The 21,059-nt window shown below is 51.0% G+C and overlaps 1 protein-coding gene across 1 annotated transcript; it reads right to left on the bottom strand.

The window, feature by feature from the left end:
- Positions 1–6: 6 nt before the first annotated feature.
- On the bottom strand, positions 7–17,935 carry PRSS54 (serine protease 54). The gene is made up of 4 exons (XM_075073834.1): positions 17,802–17,935; positions 16,399–16,655; positions 1,325–1,470; positions 7–508 (listed from the first exon to the last, which is right to left on the bottom strand). The coding sequence occupies exons 1-4, from the start codon at positions 17,933–17,935 to the stop codon at positions 17–19; spliced, it is 1,029 nt and encodes a 342-aa protein (XP_074929935.1). The 3' UTR covers positions 7–16.
- Positions 17,936–21,059: the final 3,124 nt, after the last annotated feature.

Below are 21,059 nucleotides of genomic sequence, written 5' to 3'. Positions count from 1 at the left end.
GGTTACAGTGTCTCATCTAGTAAAACAGGAGCCCGAGCAGAAGGAAGGCAGAGCTCATTTCCATGAGGCTCGGCGGCAGATGGACGCACCCCTGAGAAATGGGGAGCGTTTCCCCACTGTAGTAATCGTAGTACACTGGGTCGGACTTGCTGTAAGCCCTCGCTAGCCCTTCCTGGGCGGGCTTGATGTCCTTCGGCCGCTGCTTGGCTTGGTCACGGCCAGACCCAGCTTCTGCGATGACTGAGGGTTGAAACACTTTCTCTGCTGACTCAAACGACCCTTCCAGATCCTCAGTCGGAGCTTGAAAAGCAGAGCGCCCTCTGGCAAACGTGGGATATACGGGGACTCCTGCGTCAGCTGTTGTAGCTGAAATCCAGTCGCTGTAATAGGCCACTTTGGTGTAGAGAAATGGTCCGTAGCATCGCATGCCGCCCTGGCTCAGCACTCCATTCAGAACCCAGGCTCCAGTTCCCTTAGCCTGGCACATGACTGGGTTCCCTGGGTCCCCCTTGAGGAGACAAAGGGCAGGTTTCAGTCAAAACACACCAGTTTTCCTCCAACGTGTGCTCTCACTGCTCCTGTATCCCATGGGCACCTCTGTACTAATCCTAAACGGGAAGGAGGACAGATCCCACCAGCTCATTGCTTTATCTGCTCCAACAAGCCACCAGTAAATCAAGGGGCTGGCTCTTCTTAGAACACCCCCATCACCAGGGGCGGCTCTAGGGATTTTGCTGTCCCAAGCACGGCAGGCAGGCTGCCTGAGGGAGGTCCTCCGAAGCCGCAGGACCAGTGGACCCTCTGCAGGTTCGCCTGAGGAAGGTCCGCAGAAGCCGCGGGACCAGCGGACCCTCCACAGGCAAGCCACTGAGGGCAGCCTGCCTGCCCCCCTCGTGGCGCTGGCAGAGCGCCCCCCGCGGCTTGCCGCCTCAAGCATGCGCTTGGCATGCTGGGGCTGGAGCCGCCCCTGCCCATCACAGATGAATTGCCCAGGAATCTGCTCCCCACACATAAGCATGTGGGCTGGACAGGGGCCACGTTCATGCAGGGGGACCCAGTTTAGTTTTCCCAGGCGAAGGCTAGTACATGTGATATGACAAAGCCTCAGGACAGAGGAGAGTGAAAAGTGACCTGTGGAAACGAAGGCCTTTATTATGGCCCAAGGCTGATGCGGGCCCCGGATCTCATGGACAATACAGTAGCTAATTGCGGAATAGTGCGTGTGAGGGAAGCAGAGGCTGCCCCCATTCTTGCAGAGCTCAGATCCCCCTGTAGTTCATACCCTGCATCAGAGTCAGCGGCTGGATCAGTAGAAGCTCCTTACCAAACATCCAGTCACGTTATCAGAGTCCTGGTGGCTGCTGCACTCGGTTGTAACGATTCTCTTCAAGGGGCAGGGATCCACATCCACTACTGAGAGCTTCCTTAGAAAGCTTGCTGCCACGTGTCTTCCTATCTGAGCCAAGAAACCAAGAGATCAGAGACCCCCCCAGTCTAGGGCCTAGGAACTGGAAGTGGCAGCGTCACATGTGCTGCATTTCTTCCTATTGTACCGTACGACTGGAGAATTGCTAACATAGTTCCTATTTTTAAGAAAGGGAAAAAAAGTGATCCAAGTAACTATAGGCCTGTTAGTTTGACATTTGTAGTATGTAAGGTCTTGGAAAAAATTTTGAAGGAGAAAGTAGTTAAGACATGAGGATCCAAGATCTGGGAACAATTACCACATGTTTACAAAAGGTGATCGTCAAACCAACCTGATTCTCTTGAGAAGTGACAGATATCTAGCCAAAGGAAATGCAGTAGAGCTAATTACCTCGATTCAGTAGGCATTGACACGGTCACCTGGGGAATTATTAGGTAAATTGTAAAAGACGGGATCAATATGAAAATTGAAAGTGGAAAGAACTGGTATATACATACGGTCGTCACGAAGGGTGAACGTCAGGCTGGAAGAGGTACTATGGAGTTCCCCAGGGATCAGTTTGGGACCAATCTATTTAACCTTTATACTGACCTTGGCACAAAAGGGGAAGGCAAGAAAGTTGGCGGAGACCCAACTGGGGGTATGCGAACACAGAAAAAGGATACGACAGCAAGACCTGGATGATTAAACGAGTAATAGAATAGATGAAATAATAGAAAGTCGAAGGTCCATTTAGGATAATAATAAGAAAATTTTAGTTAAACTTGAGGACCACATCATGGAAGTAACAGAGGAGAAGGACCTTGAGTATGTATCACGGATACATGAGCACCAATGTGAACTGCTGTTTAAAAAAGCTAATGCGGTGAGGCATCATCAGAGAGGTATTCCAGTAGAGATAAGAGTGTAGACGTATACACGCACGGGAGACCCATCTGGACTAATTGGTGCAGTTCTGTCTCCCATGTTAAGAAGGATGAATTCAACGGAACAGGTGCAGAGAAGGCTCTAGGAGATCCGAGAATGGAACCTGCCTAGAAGAGCCTCAAAGAGCTGCGGGTTGAGCTGGCCAAAAGAAGGTTGAGGGGGGATATGATTGCTCTTTATAAATATATCAGAGGGATTAATATTAGGGAGGGAGAGGAATTATTTAAGCTTAGTACCAATGTGGACACAAGAACAAATGGGTATAAACTGGACTGTAGCAGGCTGGCGTGGCTCCCCTCCTGCCCAGAGCTTTCCTGCCGGAGCTTTCCCACGCCCGCTATTCAGAGGAGCTGCCGGAGCTTCCCCATCCCTGTTGTTACCCCGAGGAACCCCCGGAGCAAGCCTGGCCAGATTTCCCGGAGGAGCTGCCGGACCTACCCCCCAGCCCCGGCCACGAGGAGCCTATGGTGGTGGACTTCCTGGGAGTTGACACCACGGAGCAGGTAGGCCTGGAGGGGGAAATTGGAAGTAGCCCGGGGGCAGCCGACCCCAGTCAGGCTGCAGATTTACCTGTGCCTATGTCAGTGTGTTGCGGTCAGGATCCCCACTGACCGTCAGCGGTGACAGCCGCTCTTAGGGCCGTGGGCTGGAATGCAGTGGAGTGGGAGGGCCTGCGTTCCCCCTGCCACCCTTCCAGGGCTGGCAGACTCCCCCTCCCCCTGGCCTGAGGAGGCCATTCAAACTGGTTGTTTGCTCAGCGCCTCCTGAAGGGCCTGAGCCCTGAGTCGCTTGTTGCCCCGCCCTGAGCCAGGGCCTGGGCTTCTAGACTGTTTGTTTGCTCAGCCCTGAGCCAAAAGGGCCTGAGCTTTGCCTTTGCGTTTGGTGCCCCACCCGAACCTAGGGCTGGGCCCCTAATTGACGGAGTATTGTTGCTCAGCCCTGCAGCAGAAGGTCTGAGTCCCGAATTGACTGTGTGTGGTTGCTCAGCCCCGAGACAGAGGGCCTGAGCTCCCAACAGACTGTATATTGCCGCTCAGCCTTGCAGCAGAAGGCCTGAGCTCCTAAGTGACTGTATATTGCTGCTCAGCCCTGAGGCAAAGGGCCTGAGCTCCCAATTGACTGTATACTGTTGCTCAGCCTTGCAGCAGAAGACCTGAGCTCCTAATTAACTGTGTGTTGTTGCTCCGCCTTGCCGCAGAAGGCCGGAGCCCCCGAGTGACTGTGCATTGTCGCTCAGCCCTGCAGCAAAGGGCAGGACCCGACCACGTGTAGCAGGCCAGTGTGGCTCCCCTCCGCCCTCAGAGAGGATAGAGCCCCAGTCACACACCTCTCCATGGACACTAGGAAGTTTAGACTCGAAATTAGACGAAGGTTTCTAACCATTAGAGGAGTGAAGTTCTGGAACACCCTTCCAAGGGGAGCAGTGGGGGCATGTCATAAATGGATAGGTAGGTAAGGGTTAAGTTTCTTTTACCTGAAAAGGGTAACCGAACACCTGACCAGAGGACCAATCAGAGAACTGGATTGTTTAAAGTCAGGGGCGGGAATTTGTATACTCGGGGTCTTTGTTGTTTTCTTGCTCTTATAATATCTCAGGTTATTTTCTCTGCTGACTCAACGACCCTTCCAGATCCTCAGTCGGAGCTTTTGAAAAGCAGAGCGCCCTCTGGCAAACGTGGGATATACGGACTCCTGGTCAGCTGTTGTAGCTGAAATTCCAGTCGCTGTAATAGGGCCCACTTTGGTGTAGAGAAATGGGTTCCGTGCATCGCGATGCCGCCCTGGCTCAGCACTCCATCAGAACCCAGCTTTCCAGTTCCTTAGCCTGGCACTAATAGACTGGGTTCCTTGGGTCCCCCTTGAGGATACAGGGCAGGTGTTCAGTCAAGAACAAACACCAGTTTTCCTTTCCACTGTGCTCTTCACTGCTCCTGTATCCCATGGGCACCTCTGTACTAATTCCTAAACGGTAAAGGCGGACAGGATCCCACCAGCTCAGTGCTTTATCTCTCCAAACAAGCCGACCAGTAAATCCAAGGGGCGGCTCTTTCTTACGAACACCCCCATCACCAGGGGCGGCTCTAGGGATTTTGCTGATCCCAGCACGCGCAGGGCAGGCTGCTCTGAGGCGAGGCCTCCGAAGCCGCAGGGACCAGTGGACCCTCTGCAGGTTCGCCTTGAGGAAGGTCCGCAAGAAGCCGCGGGACCAGCGGGACCCTTCCACAGGCCAAGCACTGAGGGGCAGCCTGACCTGCCCCCCTGTGGCGCTGGCAGAGCGCCCCCCGCGGCTTCCGCCTCAAGCATGCGATTGGCATGCTGGGGCGGAGACCGCGCCCTGCCCATCACAGATGAATTGCCCAGGAATCTGCTCCCCCACACATAAGCATGTGGGCTGGACAGGAGGGCCACGTTTCATGCAGGGGGACCCAGGGTTTAGTTTTCCCAGGCGAAGGCTAGTAATGTGATATGACAAAGCTCAGGACAGAGGAGAGGTGAAAGTGACCTGTTTGGAAACGAAGGCCTATTATGGCCCAAAGGCTGTGCGGGCCCGGATCTCCATGCGACAATTACAGTAGCTAATGCGGAATTATGCGTGTGAGGGAAGCAGAGCTGCCCCCATTCTTGCAGAGCTCAGTCCCCCTGTAGTTCATACCCTGCATCAGAGTCAGCGCGTGATCAGTAGAATCTCCTTACCAACATCCAGTCACCGTTTATCAGAGTTCCTGGGCTGGCACTCGGTTGTAACGATTCTCTTCAAGGCAGGGATCCACATCCACTACTGGGAGGCTTCCTTAGAAATCTTTGGCTGCCACGTGTTCTTCCTATCTGAGCCAAGAAACCAGAGATCAGAACCCCCCCAGTCTAGGGCCTAGGAACTGGAGTGGCAGCGTCACATTGTGCTGCATTCTTCCTATTGTACCGTACGACTGGAGAATGCTAACATAGTTCCTATTTTTAAGAAAGGGAAAAAAAGTGATGCAAGTAACTATAGGCCTGTTAGTTTGACATTTGTAGTATGTAAAGGTCTTGGAAAAATTTTGAAGGAGAAAGTTAGTAAGGGGAACATTGAGGTCAATTGGTAATGGGACAAATTACAACATGGTTTTACAAAAGGTTAGGATCGTGCCAAACCAACCTGATCTCCTCTTGAGAAGGTTGACAGATTGTATCTAGGACAAAAGGAAATGCAGGTAGATCTAATTTACCTCGATTTCAGTAAGGGCATTTGACACGGGTTTCCACAGGGGAATTAATTAGTTAAATTTGGAAAAAGCGGGATCAATTATGAAATTGAAAGGTGGATAAGGAACTGGTTAAAGGAGCTACAACGGGTCTACTTAAGGGGAACTGTCAGGGCTGGAAGGGAGGTTACATATGGGAGAGTTCCTCAGATGGATCAGTTTTGGACCAATCTTATTTAACCCTTTTTATTATGACCTTGGCACCCAAAAAAGCTGGGAATGTGCTATTAAAGTTTGCGGATGGACACAAAGCTGGGGGTATTGCTAACACAGAAGGAAAGGCATATCGGTACAGCAAAGCATCTGGATGACCTTTGTAAACTGGTGTTTATGTAATAGTAATAGGATGAAATTTAATAGTGAAAAGGTGCAAGGTCCTGCATTTTAGGATTTAATAATTAAGAATTTTAGTTATTAAATTTGAGGACCACATCAGTTGAAAGTAACAGAGGAGAAGACCTTGGAGTGAGTATGGTTGATCACAGGAGACTATGAGCCACCAATGTGATATGGCTGTTAAAAGCTAATGCGGTTTTAGGATGCATCAGGACAGAGGTATTTCCAGTAGAGATTAAGGAGGTGTTAAGTACCGTTATACAAGGCACTGGTGAGACCTCATTCTGGATACTGTGTGGCCATTCTGGTCTCCCATGTTTAAAAAGGATTGAATTTCAAACTGCGAAAAAGGTGCCAGAGAAGGCTGCTAGGATGATCCGAGGAATGGAAACCTGCCTTATGAAAGGAACTCAAAGAGCTTGGTTGTTTTAGCTTTGGCCAAAAGAAGGTTGAGGGGGGATATGATTGCTCTTTATAAATATATCAGATGATTAATATAGGAGGGAGAGGAATGATTTAAGCTCAGTTACCAATCGTGACACAAGAACACAATGGGTTATAAACTCGGACTTGAGGCAGGCTGGCTTGGCTCCCCCCTGCCAGAGCTTTCCTGCCGGAGCTTTCCCACGCCCGCTATTCAGGGAAGCTGCGGAGCTTCCCCATCCCTGTTGTTACCCCGAGGAACCCCCGGAGCAAAGCCTTGGGCCAGATTTCCGGAGGAGGCTGCCGGACTACCCCCAGCCCCGGCCACGAAGCCTTATTTGGTGGTGGACTTCCCTTGGGAGTGACACCACGGAGCAGGTAAGGCCTGGAGGGGGAAATTGGAAGTAGCCCGGGGCAGCCGGACCCCAGTCAGCTGCAGATTTACCTGTGGCCTATTGTCAGTTGTGTTGCGGTCAGGATCCCCACTGACCTCCATGCAGGTGACAAAGCCGCACTCCTTAGGGCCGTGGGCTGGAATGCAGTGGAGTGGGAGGGCCTGCGTTCCCCCTGCACCCTTCCATGGCTGGCAGACTCCCCTCCCCCTGCTCTGAGGAGGCCTTCAAACTGGTTGTGCCTCAGCGCCTCCTGATGGGCCCTGGAGTCCCCATGAGTCGCTTGTTTGCCCCGCCTGAGCCAGGGCCTGAGGCTTCTAGACTGTTTGGTTTTGCTCAGCCCTGAGCCAAAAGGGCTGGAGGCTTTGCCTTGCGTTTGGTTGCCCCACCCGAACCTTAGGCTGGGGCCCCTAATTGACGGAGTAGTATGATTGCTCAGCCCTGCAGCAGAAGGCTGAGTCCCGAATTGACTTGTGTGTGGTTGCTTCAGCCCCGAGACAGAGGGCCTGAGCTCCCCCCCCCCCCAAACAGACTGTATATTGCCGCTCAGCCTTGCAGCAGTAAGGCCTGAGCTTCCTAAGTGACTGTATATTTGCTGCTCAGCCCTGAGGGCAAAGGGCCTGAGCTCCCAATTGACTGTATACTGATTGCTCAGCCTTGCAGCAGAAGACCTGAGCTCCTAATACTGTGTGTTGTTGCTCCGCCTTGCCGCAGAAGGCGGAGCCCCGGAGTGACTGTGCATGTCGCTCAGCCCTGCCAAGCAAAGGGCAGGCACCCGACCACTGTAGCAGGCAGTGTGGCTCCCCTCCGCCCTCAGAAGGGATAGAGCCCTAGTCACACACCTCTCAGGACACTAGGAAGTTAGACTCGAATTAGACGAAGGTTTCTAACCTTAGAGGAGTGAAGTTCTGGAACACCCTTCCAAGGGAGCAGTGAGGGCATGTCATAAATGGATAGGTTAGGTAAAGTTTAAGTTTTCTTTTACCTTTGAAAAGGTAACCGAACACCTGACCAGGAGGACCAATCAGAGAACTGGATGTTTTTTAAAGGTAGGCGGCGGGAATTTGTATACTCGGGTCTTGTTGTTTCTTAGCTATGAGGAAACAATCTTCTTCTAATTCTTCCTAATACTTCTTCTAAATCTTAAGTACTCCCAGGAACCGCAAAGTTAATTCGCTATGATTGGTCTTTGGGTTATTACCTGTATGTTAATTTGTTGTCTGTTTAATGGCTTTTTTAAATCAGACTGTTATCTTTTATTTTCTTATAAGCAAGAGCCTGTATTGAGTTTCTTAATGCATTGATGTTTTATATTTTCTTTTTCTTTTTCTATAAACTTTTCTTGTAACCTGTGAAAGTTCTTTTCCTAGGGAGCAAAGGAAAACCCAGGCTGTGAGCCTATTTCTATTGGGCCAGGAAAGAGCAGACTACGGGGAAGAGCGACGAATTCTCTCTGTTCCTGGGTTACAGTTTTTCCCTCGTTTCCTTGAGCAAGGAGTGTGCAAGCCAGCTGTGGTATTTTGCATCTCCATGTCCTGAGGGGAAGCAGAAAAGCTGTTTCTGGTCACAACGTTAGCCGCGAGCAAGCTGATAGAGGGAAAAAGAGGTATTCCTGCTTTTAGCATCCAAGATTTGGGAATCTGGGTGTCCAGCCAGGAGGGTTGGGGCACCAGGGGGAAGGGGGATAGGCCCCATAGATAATTCCTATCTTGTGGCAGCCGAGAAATCCAAGCTGGTAGTGAGCTTGGGGAGTTTCAGTAAGCCCAATTGGACGCAAAGTCAGGTTTGGACAGGACCAGACTGTGGACACTAAGCAAGGTCTGGACTGGTACGGCAGATTACCACATGGTTGTGCACGGATTGGGAATAAATCCTAAGCCAAGCCACATTAATTATTCCCTGCTAGGCATTCAGCAGTAGGCAGTAGTTTTAGGGCAGACAGGGAAAAAAAAAAATTTTTTTTTCTTTCCCCTGCGTTTCAGCAGTGCGCTTTGTTAGTGGCTCATTAGAGAGAGCCATTAAGAGTTCATTTGAGTTGGAAATAGCCTCCTTTCAGGCTGCTAGCCAATCACACAGTCCAGGAGGAGAGATGGTTTATACGACAGCAAATTTTTTTTCTTCTCCTTGCTGCTCTTGCATCTTACTTTAAAAGCCGGGTTTAAGCGGCTAGAGAGCGTATTTAATTTTTTCCTGAACTCAGCTTGCAATATTTTTTTTCAGTCATTAAGAGGCCCATACGGATCTTTTGTTAAACAATTGAAACTAAGTACCCGCAGGCAAACTCCACAGGAAATACCAGTAGCTTGTTTGTTCAATTCCAATCCAACGTAGGACATTAGCACAGACTCAAGCAGAAAGCAATTCTGACAACAGCGGCAGAGGGCACTCAACACAAGAAAACAAACCATGAGTTCAAAAATGAAGCAGAAAAGAAGAGCCCGGCAACAAGCCCAAGAAACGAAAATAAAACATAGGCACTGGACTAATAGGCCGAACAAGATGCCCAGGAGGCAAGCTCACCGAAGAGATCAAGAGCCAAAAGAGCGATCACGAAAGAAAACAACAAACAACAGGCGTTTTACGAAGAAAACAACAAGAAGAAAATTGCAGTGTTACGAAAGAAACACAAGAAGAAGAGCATTCACAGAAGACAGGTAGAACTCAAAGAGAGGCTCACCAGCAGGGCCTTGGAATGAACGGCTAGCAGCAGACCCCAACAATCCAACTCCGCACGCCCGTGTGTCTGTCACCGCCCAGGAAATTCCCAGCTACAAGGCAGGGGACCCGGAGACTTCTTAAAGAAATTTCGAAGGTCATGTTTGGGACACTCCCTGAAACATTACAATGCTAGAGCTGAGGTCACACTCAGTGGACCCTTCAGATGGCGGCTAAAATGCCAAAGGAACAATGAGATTGATATAAACTGTTTCAAACCCAAACCAGAATCAGACTGGAAACCCCGGATCACGCCCGTCGCGATCAGAAACCCAAAGTGGAACCAGAGGCGGTCCTTTTCCCGACCACGCCCATACCGGTGGAGCATTGCGACGCCTGGAATCAGCCCAGAGTTCAACCTTTGAAGAATGGCCACCTCATATGCATGGAGCAGTTCTTGTGTGTTCCTGAGATAATAACACGTACATCCTAAATGGCAAACCCAACTCTCCCACGGGGAATTGAGCCAAAGATGGCCGTGGCAGAGAGCAAGAATCTACTGTAAAGGGGAGTTAAACCCCAGGAGCCACCCCGAGCAATAAACCCTACAACGAGGCAACCCAAAACCCACCTACAAACAAGAAAAGCCGCAGACACCCTATCCTTCACACTCACCATCTCCAGTACTTCTCTTCAATCATAACCTTATCTGGAAAATGCTATCACTTGTTAATGAACGGGACATTATCAAGGCCAACTGCCGAATAACCCCCACCCTGCAAGTCATGCACCCCCCAGCGACCTAAGACCCGGCCAGTACCTCTCAATCCCTGGAGCAAAGGAAAAGCTGACGACTGGGCGGAAAGAAGGTATCCGCGTGGAGAGACACGAGCCAAGTGTCAGCTATCCACCAATCTCTCGATTCCCAAACTCATCAACCCAGGGGCCAAAGTGACCATTTACCCCTTCATTTCACAACTTGTGGACTTACCTACACTGAACTGCTGTCCAGTTCACAAGGCTGTCAGGAATTGGACTTGCATCTATTGACAATTTATCCCATCCCCCAGCACTGGTGAAGAAGACTGGCCAATCAAGTTTACAGCAGTCCCAAGAGAAGGAAATGTTACACGCAGCCAAAAGACAAGATCCAATACCTTCTATTCCTGAGCTGTCCACAGAAACTGTCTGTGTTACCAAGAACCGACTGAGGTAGTGGACCCGATCCATGTCAACGCTGAACCAGCCACACACCTCCATCCCAGGACCGGAACTGGATACAGCAACCAGCACAAGCAAGCGCAACACACCTTCACCCCATGCCAGAAGGGACCAACAGCTGAACGGCGAAGCAACAACCACCATACCCAAAAGGCTTTCAGCGAGCCTGAAATACCACCAGGTGCACCAGCGACGCGGATCAAACCCAGTCAATTTCTCATTCACAGAGGACCAAGCCCAATTCCCAGCCTGAGGAAGAATTTGGTCCCCAGCTTCAAGAACAGTTCCCGGACTGAGCAGGGAAGCAGTGTAACCTTTCAGCCAGCCTTGAGCGGGGCGCCGGAGCACCACCGCTCTCAGCTCTTATGACCGATCCCGGTTGTATAGACCAGACTTTTTATCAGGGAAATTCTTTTGTGGACGCCAGGAACAAGGCAACTTCACAACGGTTTGGTGGTTCCACTAAATACGGGGGAAGCTCTTGAGCTTAGCCCATGATCATCCCAGTGGTCATGCTGGGGTGAACAAACCAAAGACAGGTTGGGAAGTCTTTCTACTGGGAGGGGATGGGCAAGGGAAGTTGCCCGGTATGTCCAGTTGTGAGCTGTGCCAAAGAGTCGGAAAGCCTCAAGATCCTGGCCAAGGCCCCTCTCCAGCCACTCCCATAATTGAGGTCCCTTTCAGCGAGTAGCTGTGGATTATTCTGGGTCCTTTTCCGAAAAGACACCCAGGGAAGCAGTACGTACTGACTTTCGTGACTTTGCGACCGATGGCCAGAAGCAGTGGCTCTAGGTAACACCAGAGCTAAAGCAGTGTGCCAGGCCCTAACCGACATTTTCCCAGGTCGGTTGGCCCTCTGAATTCCTTACCGATTCAGGATCTAATTTCCTGGCAGGCCACCATGGAGGACCTGTGGAAAAATCATGGCGTGAATCACTTGTTGCCCCCCATACCACCATCAAACCAATGGCCTCGTAGAAAGTTTAATGGAACCTGGGGGCCATGATCCGTAAATCGAAATCTTGAATACTCCAATGAACTGGGACCTAGTATTGCAGCAGTCTTCTTTCTTACAGGCTGTACGCATCCCAGTTTAGGTTCTCCCTTGACTTGTGTATGGCATGAGTAAGGGGCCATTACAGTGGTGAAGCACAATGGAGGGATTTACACCTTCGCCAGGGCTAACATTTCTGGATTTTGTGACAACTTACAAAACACCCTCCGCCATTCTCTAGCCCTCGCTAGAGAAAACCTACAGGATACTCAGGGAGAGCAAAAGGCCTGGTACGATAAACATACCAGAGACCGTTCCTTCAAGACAGGAGACCGGGTTATGTTCTTAAAGGCGCAACAGCGTCCATAAGATGGAAACATCCTGGGAGGGCCATTCACAGTCCAAGAGCGCCTGGGAGCTGTTAACTATCTCATAGCGATTTCCCGATTCCTCACTAAAACCCAAAGTGTACCATGTTAATTCTCTCAAGCCCTTTATTCCAGAGACTTACAGGTTTGTCAGTTTACAGTCCAGGAGCAGAGGAACGCAGATGGCCTGATGGCGTCTACTTATGACGCGCAAAAAAGGACGGCGGCGTGAAGAGGTGAACCTCCTCAACCACCTGGAAGTCTGTCAGCGGCAACAATCCAGGAAGCTGTTGCACCACTTCGCAACCTTGTTCTCAGCCACTCCAGAGCTGACTGAACGGGGCATACCACTCCATCGACACAGGTAATGCTCACCCAATAGAACACCACCCTACCGGTGTCCCTCACGCACAGGCTGCTATACAGCGGAAATCCGAATAGCTAAGTATGGGTATAATCCGCTCATTCTACCAGTGATGGCATCTCCAGTTTATTCTGTACCCAAACCAGATGGGGAATACGCTTTTGTGTGGACTACCGTAAGCTAAATGCAGTGACTCGTCCAGACAATATCCAATGCCACGCACCGATGAGCTTATTGGAAAAGTTGGGACGTGCCCAGTTATCTCTACCATAGACTTACAAGGGGTACTGCAAGTACCACTAGATGAACCTGCAAGGAAAGGTCAGCATTCGTCACCCCTGCAGGGGTATATGAATTAATGTACTCCTTCGGGCTGCGCAGCACCACCACCTTTCAGAGACTGTAGATGGTTACTAGCAGGATGGGAGATATGCAGTTGCCTACCTCGATGATGTGGCCATTTTTTCTGACTCCTGGCCCCACACCTAGAACACCTGGAAGGTCTTTGACCGTATCAGGCGGGCAGGACTAATGTTAAGGGCAAAAAGTGTCAAATAGGCCAAAACAAGGACTTACCTGGACATAGGTGCGGTCGAGGAAACATAAACCCTACAGCCAGGTGGAGGCTATCCAAAAGTGGCCTGTTCCAAAGTCAAAGAGAACAGGTCCAATCTTTCTTAGGCTTGGCCGGTATTACAGCGATTGTACCACACTACAGCCAATCGCTGCAACACTGACCGACCTGACCAAAAAGCCCCAGCCAACTACAGTTAAATGGCTGATGAGTGTCAGGAAGCCTTTACCCAACTGAAGGCACGCTCACGTCTGACCCTGTGCTAAGGGCCCAGACTTTGACAAACCATTCCTAGTAACCACGATGCATCTGAGCGTGGTATAGAGCAGTTCTTATGCAGGAAGGACCGGATCAGAACTTCCATCCTGTCGTGTTCCTCAGCAGAAAAACTATCTGAGAGGGAAAGTCACTGGTCAGTCAGTGAAAAGGAATGCTATGCCATCGTGTACGCCCTGGAAAAGCTACGCCCATACGTTTGGGACGGCGGTTCCAGCTACAAACTGACCATGCTGGCTAAATGGCTTCATACAGCCAAAGGCAAACAACAAGAACTACTTCGGTGGAGTCTAGCTCCCAAGATTTGATTTCGAAATCCGACACATTTCAGGAGCTTCTAACAAAGTAGCTGATGCACTCTCCCGTGAGAGTTTCCCAGAATACACTGGTTAAAACTTTTCCTGACAATGTTGAAGTCTTGTACTTTGCATGCTTTTATTTCTTATGTGCATGTGTGTATTCCTCTGTTAGTTTTAAAGTTTTAGGTAGAAATCACCTCCAGTGAAAGTTTCTACTGTTGGTGATTTGGGGGCGTGTCATAATGGATAGGTAGGTAAGGTTAAGTTTCTTTACCTGAAAAGGGTAAACCGAACACCTGACCAGAGGACCAATCAGAGAACTGGATTGTTTAAAGTCAGGGGCGGGAATTTGTATACTCGGGGTCTTTGTTGTTTTCTTAGCTATGAGGAAACAAGTCTCTTTCTAATTCCTCCTAATACTTCTTCTAAACATCTGTAAAGTACCCAGGGAACCGCAAAGTAATTCAGCTATGATGGTCTTTGGTGTATTTACCTTTATGTTAATTTGTTGTGCTGGTTTAATTGGTTCTTTAAATCAGACTGTTTCTTTTATTTTCTTATAAGCAAGAGCCTGTTATGAGTTTCTTAATGCAAGATGATTGTTTTTATATTTTCTTCTTTTTTTCTATAAAGTTTTCTTGTTAAACCTTGTGAAGTTCTTTTCCTAGGGAGGCAAAGGGAAAAGCCAGGCTGTGAGCTATTTTCCTATTTGGGTCCAGGGAAAGAGGCACTACGGGGAAAGAGACGACGAATTCTCTCTGTTCTCTGGTGGTTACAGTTTTTCCCTCGTTCCTGGAGCAAGGGGGTGGCAGAGCCAGCTGTGGGTATTTTGCATCTCCATTGTCCTGAGGGAAGCAGAAAAGCTGGTTTCTTGGGTCACACAGGTTAGCCACGAGGCAAGCCTGATAAGGAGGGGAAAGAGGTTATTTTCCCTGCTTTTAGCATCCAAGGGATTGGGAATCTGGGTGTCCACCAAGGGAGGGTTGGGACACCAGAGGGAGAAAGGGGGATCAGGCCCCATAGATTAATTCCTGATCTGGTGGCAGCGAGAATATCCAAGCTGGTAGTGAGCTTGGGGGATTCAGGTAAGCCCCAAACTTTGGAGCAAAAGTCCAGGTTTGGACAGGATCAGATGGTGGACACTAAAGTCCAGGTCTGGGACTGACGGCTAGAATTACCACAGGGCAAAAGACATATCTGGTCTTTAAGACTAAGCTTGAAAGTTTATGGAAGGGATGGTATGATGGGATAGCCTAATTTTGGCAATTGATCTTATTATCAGCAGGGTAAGTGATGCCGTGGCCTGTGATGGTGGATGTTAGATGGGATCTGAGTTACTGCAGAGAATTCTTTCCTGGGTGCTGGCTGGTGGTCTTTGCCCACCATTGCTCAGGGTTTAACTGATCACCATATTTGGGGTCGGGAAGGATTTTCCTCCGGGGCAGATTGGCAGGGGCCCTTGGAGGTTTTTCGCCTTCCTCTGCAGCATGGGGCATGTGGGTCACTTGCTGGAGGATTCTCTGCAGCTTGAGGTCTTCAAACCACAATTTGAAGACTTCAGTAACTCAGACATAGGTTAGAGGTTTGTTTATAGAAGTGGATGGGTGAGATTCTGTGGCCTGCATTGTGCAGGAGGTCAGACTAGATGATCATAATGGTCCCTTCTGACCTGAAAGTCTATGAATCTATTGACACGGCCAGGAGGCAAAAAGGAGCGCTATCTGCCTCAGTCCAACAGGGATTAGCCTTGCTGGGTGGGCAGGGATAGGTCCCTGCACTGCCAAATGAGAGAGCTGGGTTTGAAACATGGCTCCGGCCTCTCCTTTCACCTGGGGGCTCTGCACCCCCATCACCCCCATCCCAGAGACTCCGATCCAGCTGCTGTTTGCTGAGCAGAAATGGATCTAACTGAGCTCCCTGGGGAGCACTGTTTGGCCTCCCCTAGCATGAGAGGATGTGTGGCTTTATGGTGAGGAAAAGAAAACAAAGGCCTTCGTAGTTGGGATGCTACACTGTGTACCCAGACCAAAGCCCCTCACCCCACTACTAGGCACTGGATTTCATACCTTGCCCATCTTTCTTTATCTGCGAGGACCTGCAGGTGCATGAGGTGCGTGCTGCCCCTGAGTGGGATCCACACAGACAAGACCTCTTGAAGAACCACAGTTACTATAAGGCAAGTCACCATTCTGGTTTCTCACCGGCTTGTCTAGCTGGAAGAAGCCAGCAGCTGTCATTGGCTTTTGCAGTCTCCCTAAAAGCACCCAGACTTTTGAATGCAGCTCTTGAGGTTTGCCCTTCTCCATGGGTGCAGTTTGGGGAACCAGGGGGGTGTTTCCCCCCTAACAGGGCAGCCTTATTGGGGGTGCTGTAGTCGGGAGGGGATGAGGCTCGGTGCATTTAACAATGCACCAGGATGGGGGCCTGCCAGCAGCCCCGCTGACCCCTGACTTCCTCCTCCTCACCCTCCAGCAGCCCAGAGTGACGGTCCTAGTGGAGCCCTCGCTGCCGTGTGTCTCTGTGTGGTGTGACGGGGAAGCAGCCTCCCCTCATTAGCAGCTGCAGCAGCAGGCCACCGCAGCACCAGGAGGCACTAGAAAAGCAGCAGCATCAAGTCCTGCTGGTGCCAGAGCGGCCGCAGCTCCCGCGCTTAGGTCGCTACAGTGGACAGCAACTGCCGGTAATGTGCAGCCTGCCGCAGCCAGAGCGCCTGCCCCTCCAGGCAGGAGAGAACCAGTGAGCCAGGGGGACTGGCTTCAACATGTGTGTGTGTGTGCATACCTCCATCTGTCCCCCTCACGGTCCCATTGGCCTGGCTAGAGCTGTCCCCCCAAATATAGCAGTCAAACTTAGCCTGTGCCCTTTTCTAGGACAGGTCACCCAGGAAAATGAAGGGGTTACCTGCAGTGGGGTGAAGCCACCCTGACACCCAGCAGTTCTCCAGGGTGTCTGTGGTGAGGTTCCTGCTGGGGAAGCAGATGGGCTGAACAGCATCACTGAACTCTACGGGGGTGGCTGTCTTCAGCAGGGCAATGTTCTTGTCCAGCGTGATTGTGTTGAAGTCTTCGTGGGGAATGATGGTGCTGATTGAGTACTGCGACTGTGGCTTCCTCTGCGTGTTCATGTCTGTTATACCAACCCCAGCGAAAGCCGGCTGCCTGAAGAAAGAGACCAGAGGAGCCTTAGATGTGCACAGAGCTCCAGGAACTGAGAGCCCCTTGGCAGTGGGAATTTGATAGCTCAGTGGGCGCAGGGTGACACCAGCTCCCAGAAGACTTGAGGCCACTAGGCAAGGCAGTTTATACTGGTGCAAAGCCAGTGCGAGACCAGAATTGGGCTCCATGCCTTTGACTTGGTGGCTCAGGGTCCAGATCCCAGCACAGCTCAGGAGGGAGATGTGTGCAAAGGTGATTTTTAGCCCATCCCACCAGACCCGGGTGGCCCAGCCCATCTGGTCCCTCAGACGTGTAGTCCAAGGACTGCTGTAAATTGCACAGCCTGTAGGGACTATTCTACCCACATGCCCACCTACCCCCGTTTCCCTTAGCCATGCCTCCTACAGCAGGGGGATGGAGCGGGGGTGGGCACAGATGTCATAGCAGCTCTGATACCCAGGGATTCCTCCACTGCTGGCTTTATACCATCAGAGCACTACATCTGAGGGGAGGATTGGGGCCTAGTTGTACCGTGTCTGGGAGGGGCAGGCTGAAATGCTGAGCATCTGCTGACTGAACGCTGGCACGCTGTAGGTGGACACTGTGTGGCCAGCAGCTGGGTGGCGTGTGCAGGGAGCAGGTAGAAGGCAGTCTAGGAAAAGAGGCTGGGTGCCAGCTTTCTGTCCCTTGTCGCCGAGCGAGGGAGAAGGAAAGAGAGGAAGCCTCACAATCCCTTGCCTGGCCTTCCAAACCAGAGCAGATTTTCTCAGAGGACTAAACACGTGAGGGGCTGGCAGATGGGAAGCAGAGCCCAGTGCAGACGGCAGCAGTGCGCAACTAATCGTGTGCATAGGGCTGTCTCTGTTTCACTGGAAGTTCGTTACAGCCACAGGCTCGCTACGAGCAACCCCAGCTACTCGGCAGGCAGAGATAATTTAATCTTCCGATTGGCTCCGTTCCTGGTCTCTTTCTACAGCAAAGCCTGCTGTCAAGGCTGTGCCAGGGGCTGGTTCAGAACATGGAGGATAATGCACTGAGGAACTGGGTGCTCCTGGCAGCCTCCGGCCAAGGAGGACCTCTGAGAAGCGGCATCCTCCAGAGTTGAGAGCAAGGCCGCCCCATAAGGGAGAGCGCCATGGCACATCATACCTGGTCTGAAAAGTGGATGCAGCGCTCAGGATCCAGTGCTCACTCAGGATGGAGCCAAAAGCCAGGTGGTTGTGTTGTAGGTCCTGTATTGACACCACCCAGGGGAATTCCCCCACAGCTGCAAATGCCTGCATGGAACTAGATGGTGCCAAGTTCCTCTGTGTACCACATCCTGCAAAGCAAATGGAGGGCACAGTCCCTCTGGGGCTCTTTCAGGACCCGACAGACCTGTGCTTCCCAGTCTATTACCACCCTCTCCTCTCTGCTTTTGCTCCATTAATACCTCATCCTTTCCTCTGCTTCACTTGCACTCTACCTCCCTTCTCCCACCCTGGCCTCTGTCGTCTCATTCACTAGCGAGTAGTTGCTGCTGGTGCCTCCTGAGATCTGAGCAGGCCCGTCAAGCAGCGCCACCGTCCCATGAGTACCAGCTGTCCAAATTGCTGACCTCACTTGGGGCTGATTCAGGCAGGGCCCAGTCTCCGTCACCCTTGGCAGCAAGCTGAAGGCACTGACTGGGGAGGGGAGTGCAATGGTCAGGTCGTGGTGACGGGTTAGATCACAGAAACCCCCTTGGGGCTGCCAACTGATTACTTCTGCCCCTGCTTTCCCTGCCAGCCTGGGACTCCAGAGCCCTGCCTGGTTGCACCAGACATGATTGTCAGCCACAAACACAGACCTGGGTCTGAACAAAGTCTCACAAACTGCAGGCTTAACTGAAAGCAGCTTAAGAAATGTTCCTGTCTTTAACACTCAGATGCTCAACTCCCAATGGGGTCCAAACCCCAAAGAAATCCGTTTTACCCTGTATAAAACTTATAAAGGGTAAACTCAGAAATTGTCCATCCTCTGTAACACTGACAGAGAGAGGTGCACAGCTGTTTGCCTGCCCTCCCCAGGTATTAATCGATTCTCTGGGTTAAATAAGTAAAAAGCGATTTATTAAATACAGAAAGTCGGATTTCAGTGGTTCCAAGCAGTAACCGACAGAACTTTTACCAAGTAAAAGAAACACTCAAGTCTAAGCCTAATACAGTAATAAACCTGAATACAGATAAAACTCTCACCCTCAGAGATGTTTCAATACGTTTCTTTCATAGACTGGCTGCCTTCCTAGTCTGGGTACAGTCCTTCCCCTGGTACAGCCCTTGTTCCAGCTCAAGTGGTAGCTAGGGGATTTCTCATGACTGCAGCCCCCTTTGTTCTGTTCCACCCCCTTATATATCTTTTGCACAAGGCGAGAATCCTTTGTCCCTCTCTGGGTCCCACCCCCTCTCCCTCTTCTAAATGGAAAAGCACCAGGTTTAAGGTGGATTCCAGTTCAGGTGACATGATCACATCACTGTAAGACCCCAAGCCTTCATTCCTCCCAGCCGGACTCACAGGAAGGTCTGCCTGCAAACAGAGCCATCCACAGTCAATTGTCCTGGCTGACGGGAGCCATCGAGATTCCAAACCACCATTAATGGCCCACACTTTGTATAATTATAATAGATCCTCAGAGTTATATTTCATATTTATAGTTTCAGATACAAGAGTGATACATTTATACAAATAGGATGACCACACTCAGTAGATTATCAGCTCTGTAATGATACCGTACAAGAGACCTTTTCCATGAAGCATATTCCAGTTACATTATATTCATACTCATCAGATTTTCATAAAATCATATGGAGTGCAACATCCCAGTCGCATCTCCCAGACACAACTTCACTCACCAGCTGCTGGGGAGCGTGAAATGCACAGCCATAGCAGCACCAGGCCTCTCGTCCTGCTGCCCTGACAAAAAGATGGAACCGTTTGGCCCGAACCCCTAGGGAAACCAAAGAACAATCCCTCCTGCCATCACCTGCCTGGTGCACCTTGGCTGCCTAGACCATCCCGGCATTGCCTCAGCCCCTGCAAAGGCAGCCACACAGCGAGGAGATGGGTTGTTAGTGTTTCCTCCTGCTAGGAGGCCCAGGCATCTGTTTGTCTCCCAGGCCGAGTTTGGAAACGACGTTTTCTCCCCAGCGCCGTCCCAGCTCCGCATCCTTCCCACACTCGGGCTCTGCACATCCTGATGTCCACCCTGCGGCCTTGCTGCGGCTCAGCGGTGAAGCCAGGGCCAACCAGTGCTGGACTCGCCCGGCTGGTCAGGGGCTGCACAGACCAAGAGGCAGGGCCTACTGTGTCGTGTTCATTCTTACATAAATCAGCTCCTGCCGGTGGGTGCCTCACTCTAGCGTATTCTCCATCAGCTCTGATCATCTTCAGCTCCCCATTCCTTCTCCCCTCTCCCTCACCCCAGCCAGACTCTGGCTTCTTCACCTATAAAGTCTCCAAAACCCCAGCCTTCCCTCTCCATCCCACTTGCCAAAACCCTGGGACTATTCTTGCCATTGCCTAGTGTGAGCCCCAATTCCCCAGCAGAGAACAGAACTCCAGCTACTTCCATCCCCACCTTTCCCCCGCAGCCAGCGTTCGCCCTGGTCTCCTCTGCATCGTTCTCTCTGCAGCTGCTTTACCCAGGAAGAAGGTTCGTCACTTGGCCTCGCAAACCCTCGCTTCCTGAAGTCATTGTTCATCTGGGCCAACCCAAGAAGCAGGGCTGGCAGGGTTCTGATGCTGCATAATCAACCACTGTTAGATCATTGTTGCTATGGCATCTCCAGCCACGCTTAGGAAGGAGGCTAATGCGAGCCAGTTTGACACCCCAGTGCCCCAGGGTAGCTCAGCGAGCAGCCTGGGGCTTGGCTACAGGACCAGGAAGCATGAAAATCCCCAAATAATTCTATTTGGATTAGCATTAGGTACAATCCCCCCCATCCAAATAGAGACCAGCACCACGGGCCGCTATTCAGTGCCCATTTGCAATGTGCAGCCAGCCAGTGAGGCTCTCTCATCCTGCACGGGGGCATGTGAAAGGGATCTTCTTTCATTCCCATCAAAGAGCGGTTTGAAAGTGGTAGGGCCAGCCCACCACTTAGCATTGCCACACCAGAGACTGGGATGTGACTCATGATCCCTGGGGCAGGTACTGATCCCAGCGACGTTGGTGTGAATGCAGAGCGCACTCCATTACCTGCCTGAAGGAACTTAATTCACACTGCTTCGCGGGAACGGAGATCAGACAGCAACCTTGGAGGCAAAGGGTGTCTCTTCTGTAATTCATCGACAGGCACCCTGGCAGAGTAAGGCGCAGAAATGAGATGATGCTCCAAAGTGAATCCTTTGCCCAGTCCTCCAGCAGGAAGGATCAGGTGTTTAAAACAG

Source organism: Chelonoidis abingdonii, chromosome 19 (genome assembly GCF_003597395.2).
Source record: "Chelonoidis abingdonii isolate Lonesome George chromosome 19, CheloAbing_2.0, whole genome shotgun sequence".
Classification (NCBI taxonomy): Eukaryota; Metazoa; Chordata; order Testudines; family Testudinidae; genus Chelonoidis; species Chelonoidis abingdonii.
This window is presented reverse-complemented; position numbering and strand designations above follow the sequence as displayed.

Excerpts from the sequence above, each read along its gene's own strand:
- PRSS54 (XM_075073834.1), bottom strand. The coding sequence starts at position 17,935 with ATGCAGGCATTTGCAGCTGTGGGGGAATTCCCCTGGGTGGTGTCAATA. Across the intron at positions 16,656-17,801 it reads GCATCCACTTTTCAGACCAG|GCAGCCGGCTTTCGCTGGGG; the intron begins GTATGATGTGCC and ends CTCTTTCTTCAG. Across the intron at positions 1,471-16,398 it reads GTGGCTTCACCCCACTGCAG|GTTTCTTGGCTCAGATAGGA; the intron begins GTAACCCCTTCA and ends TCTGATCTCTTG.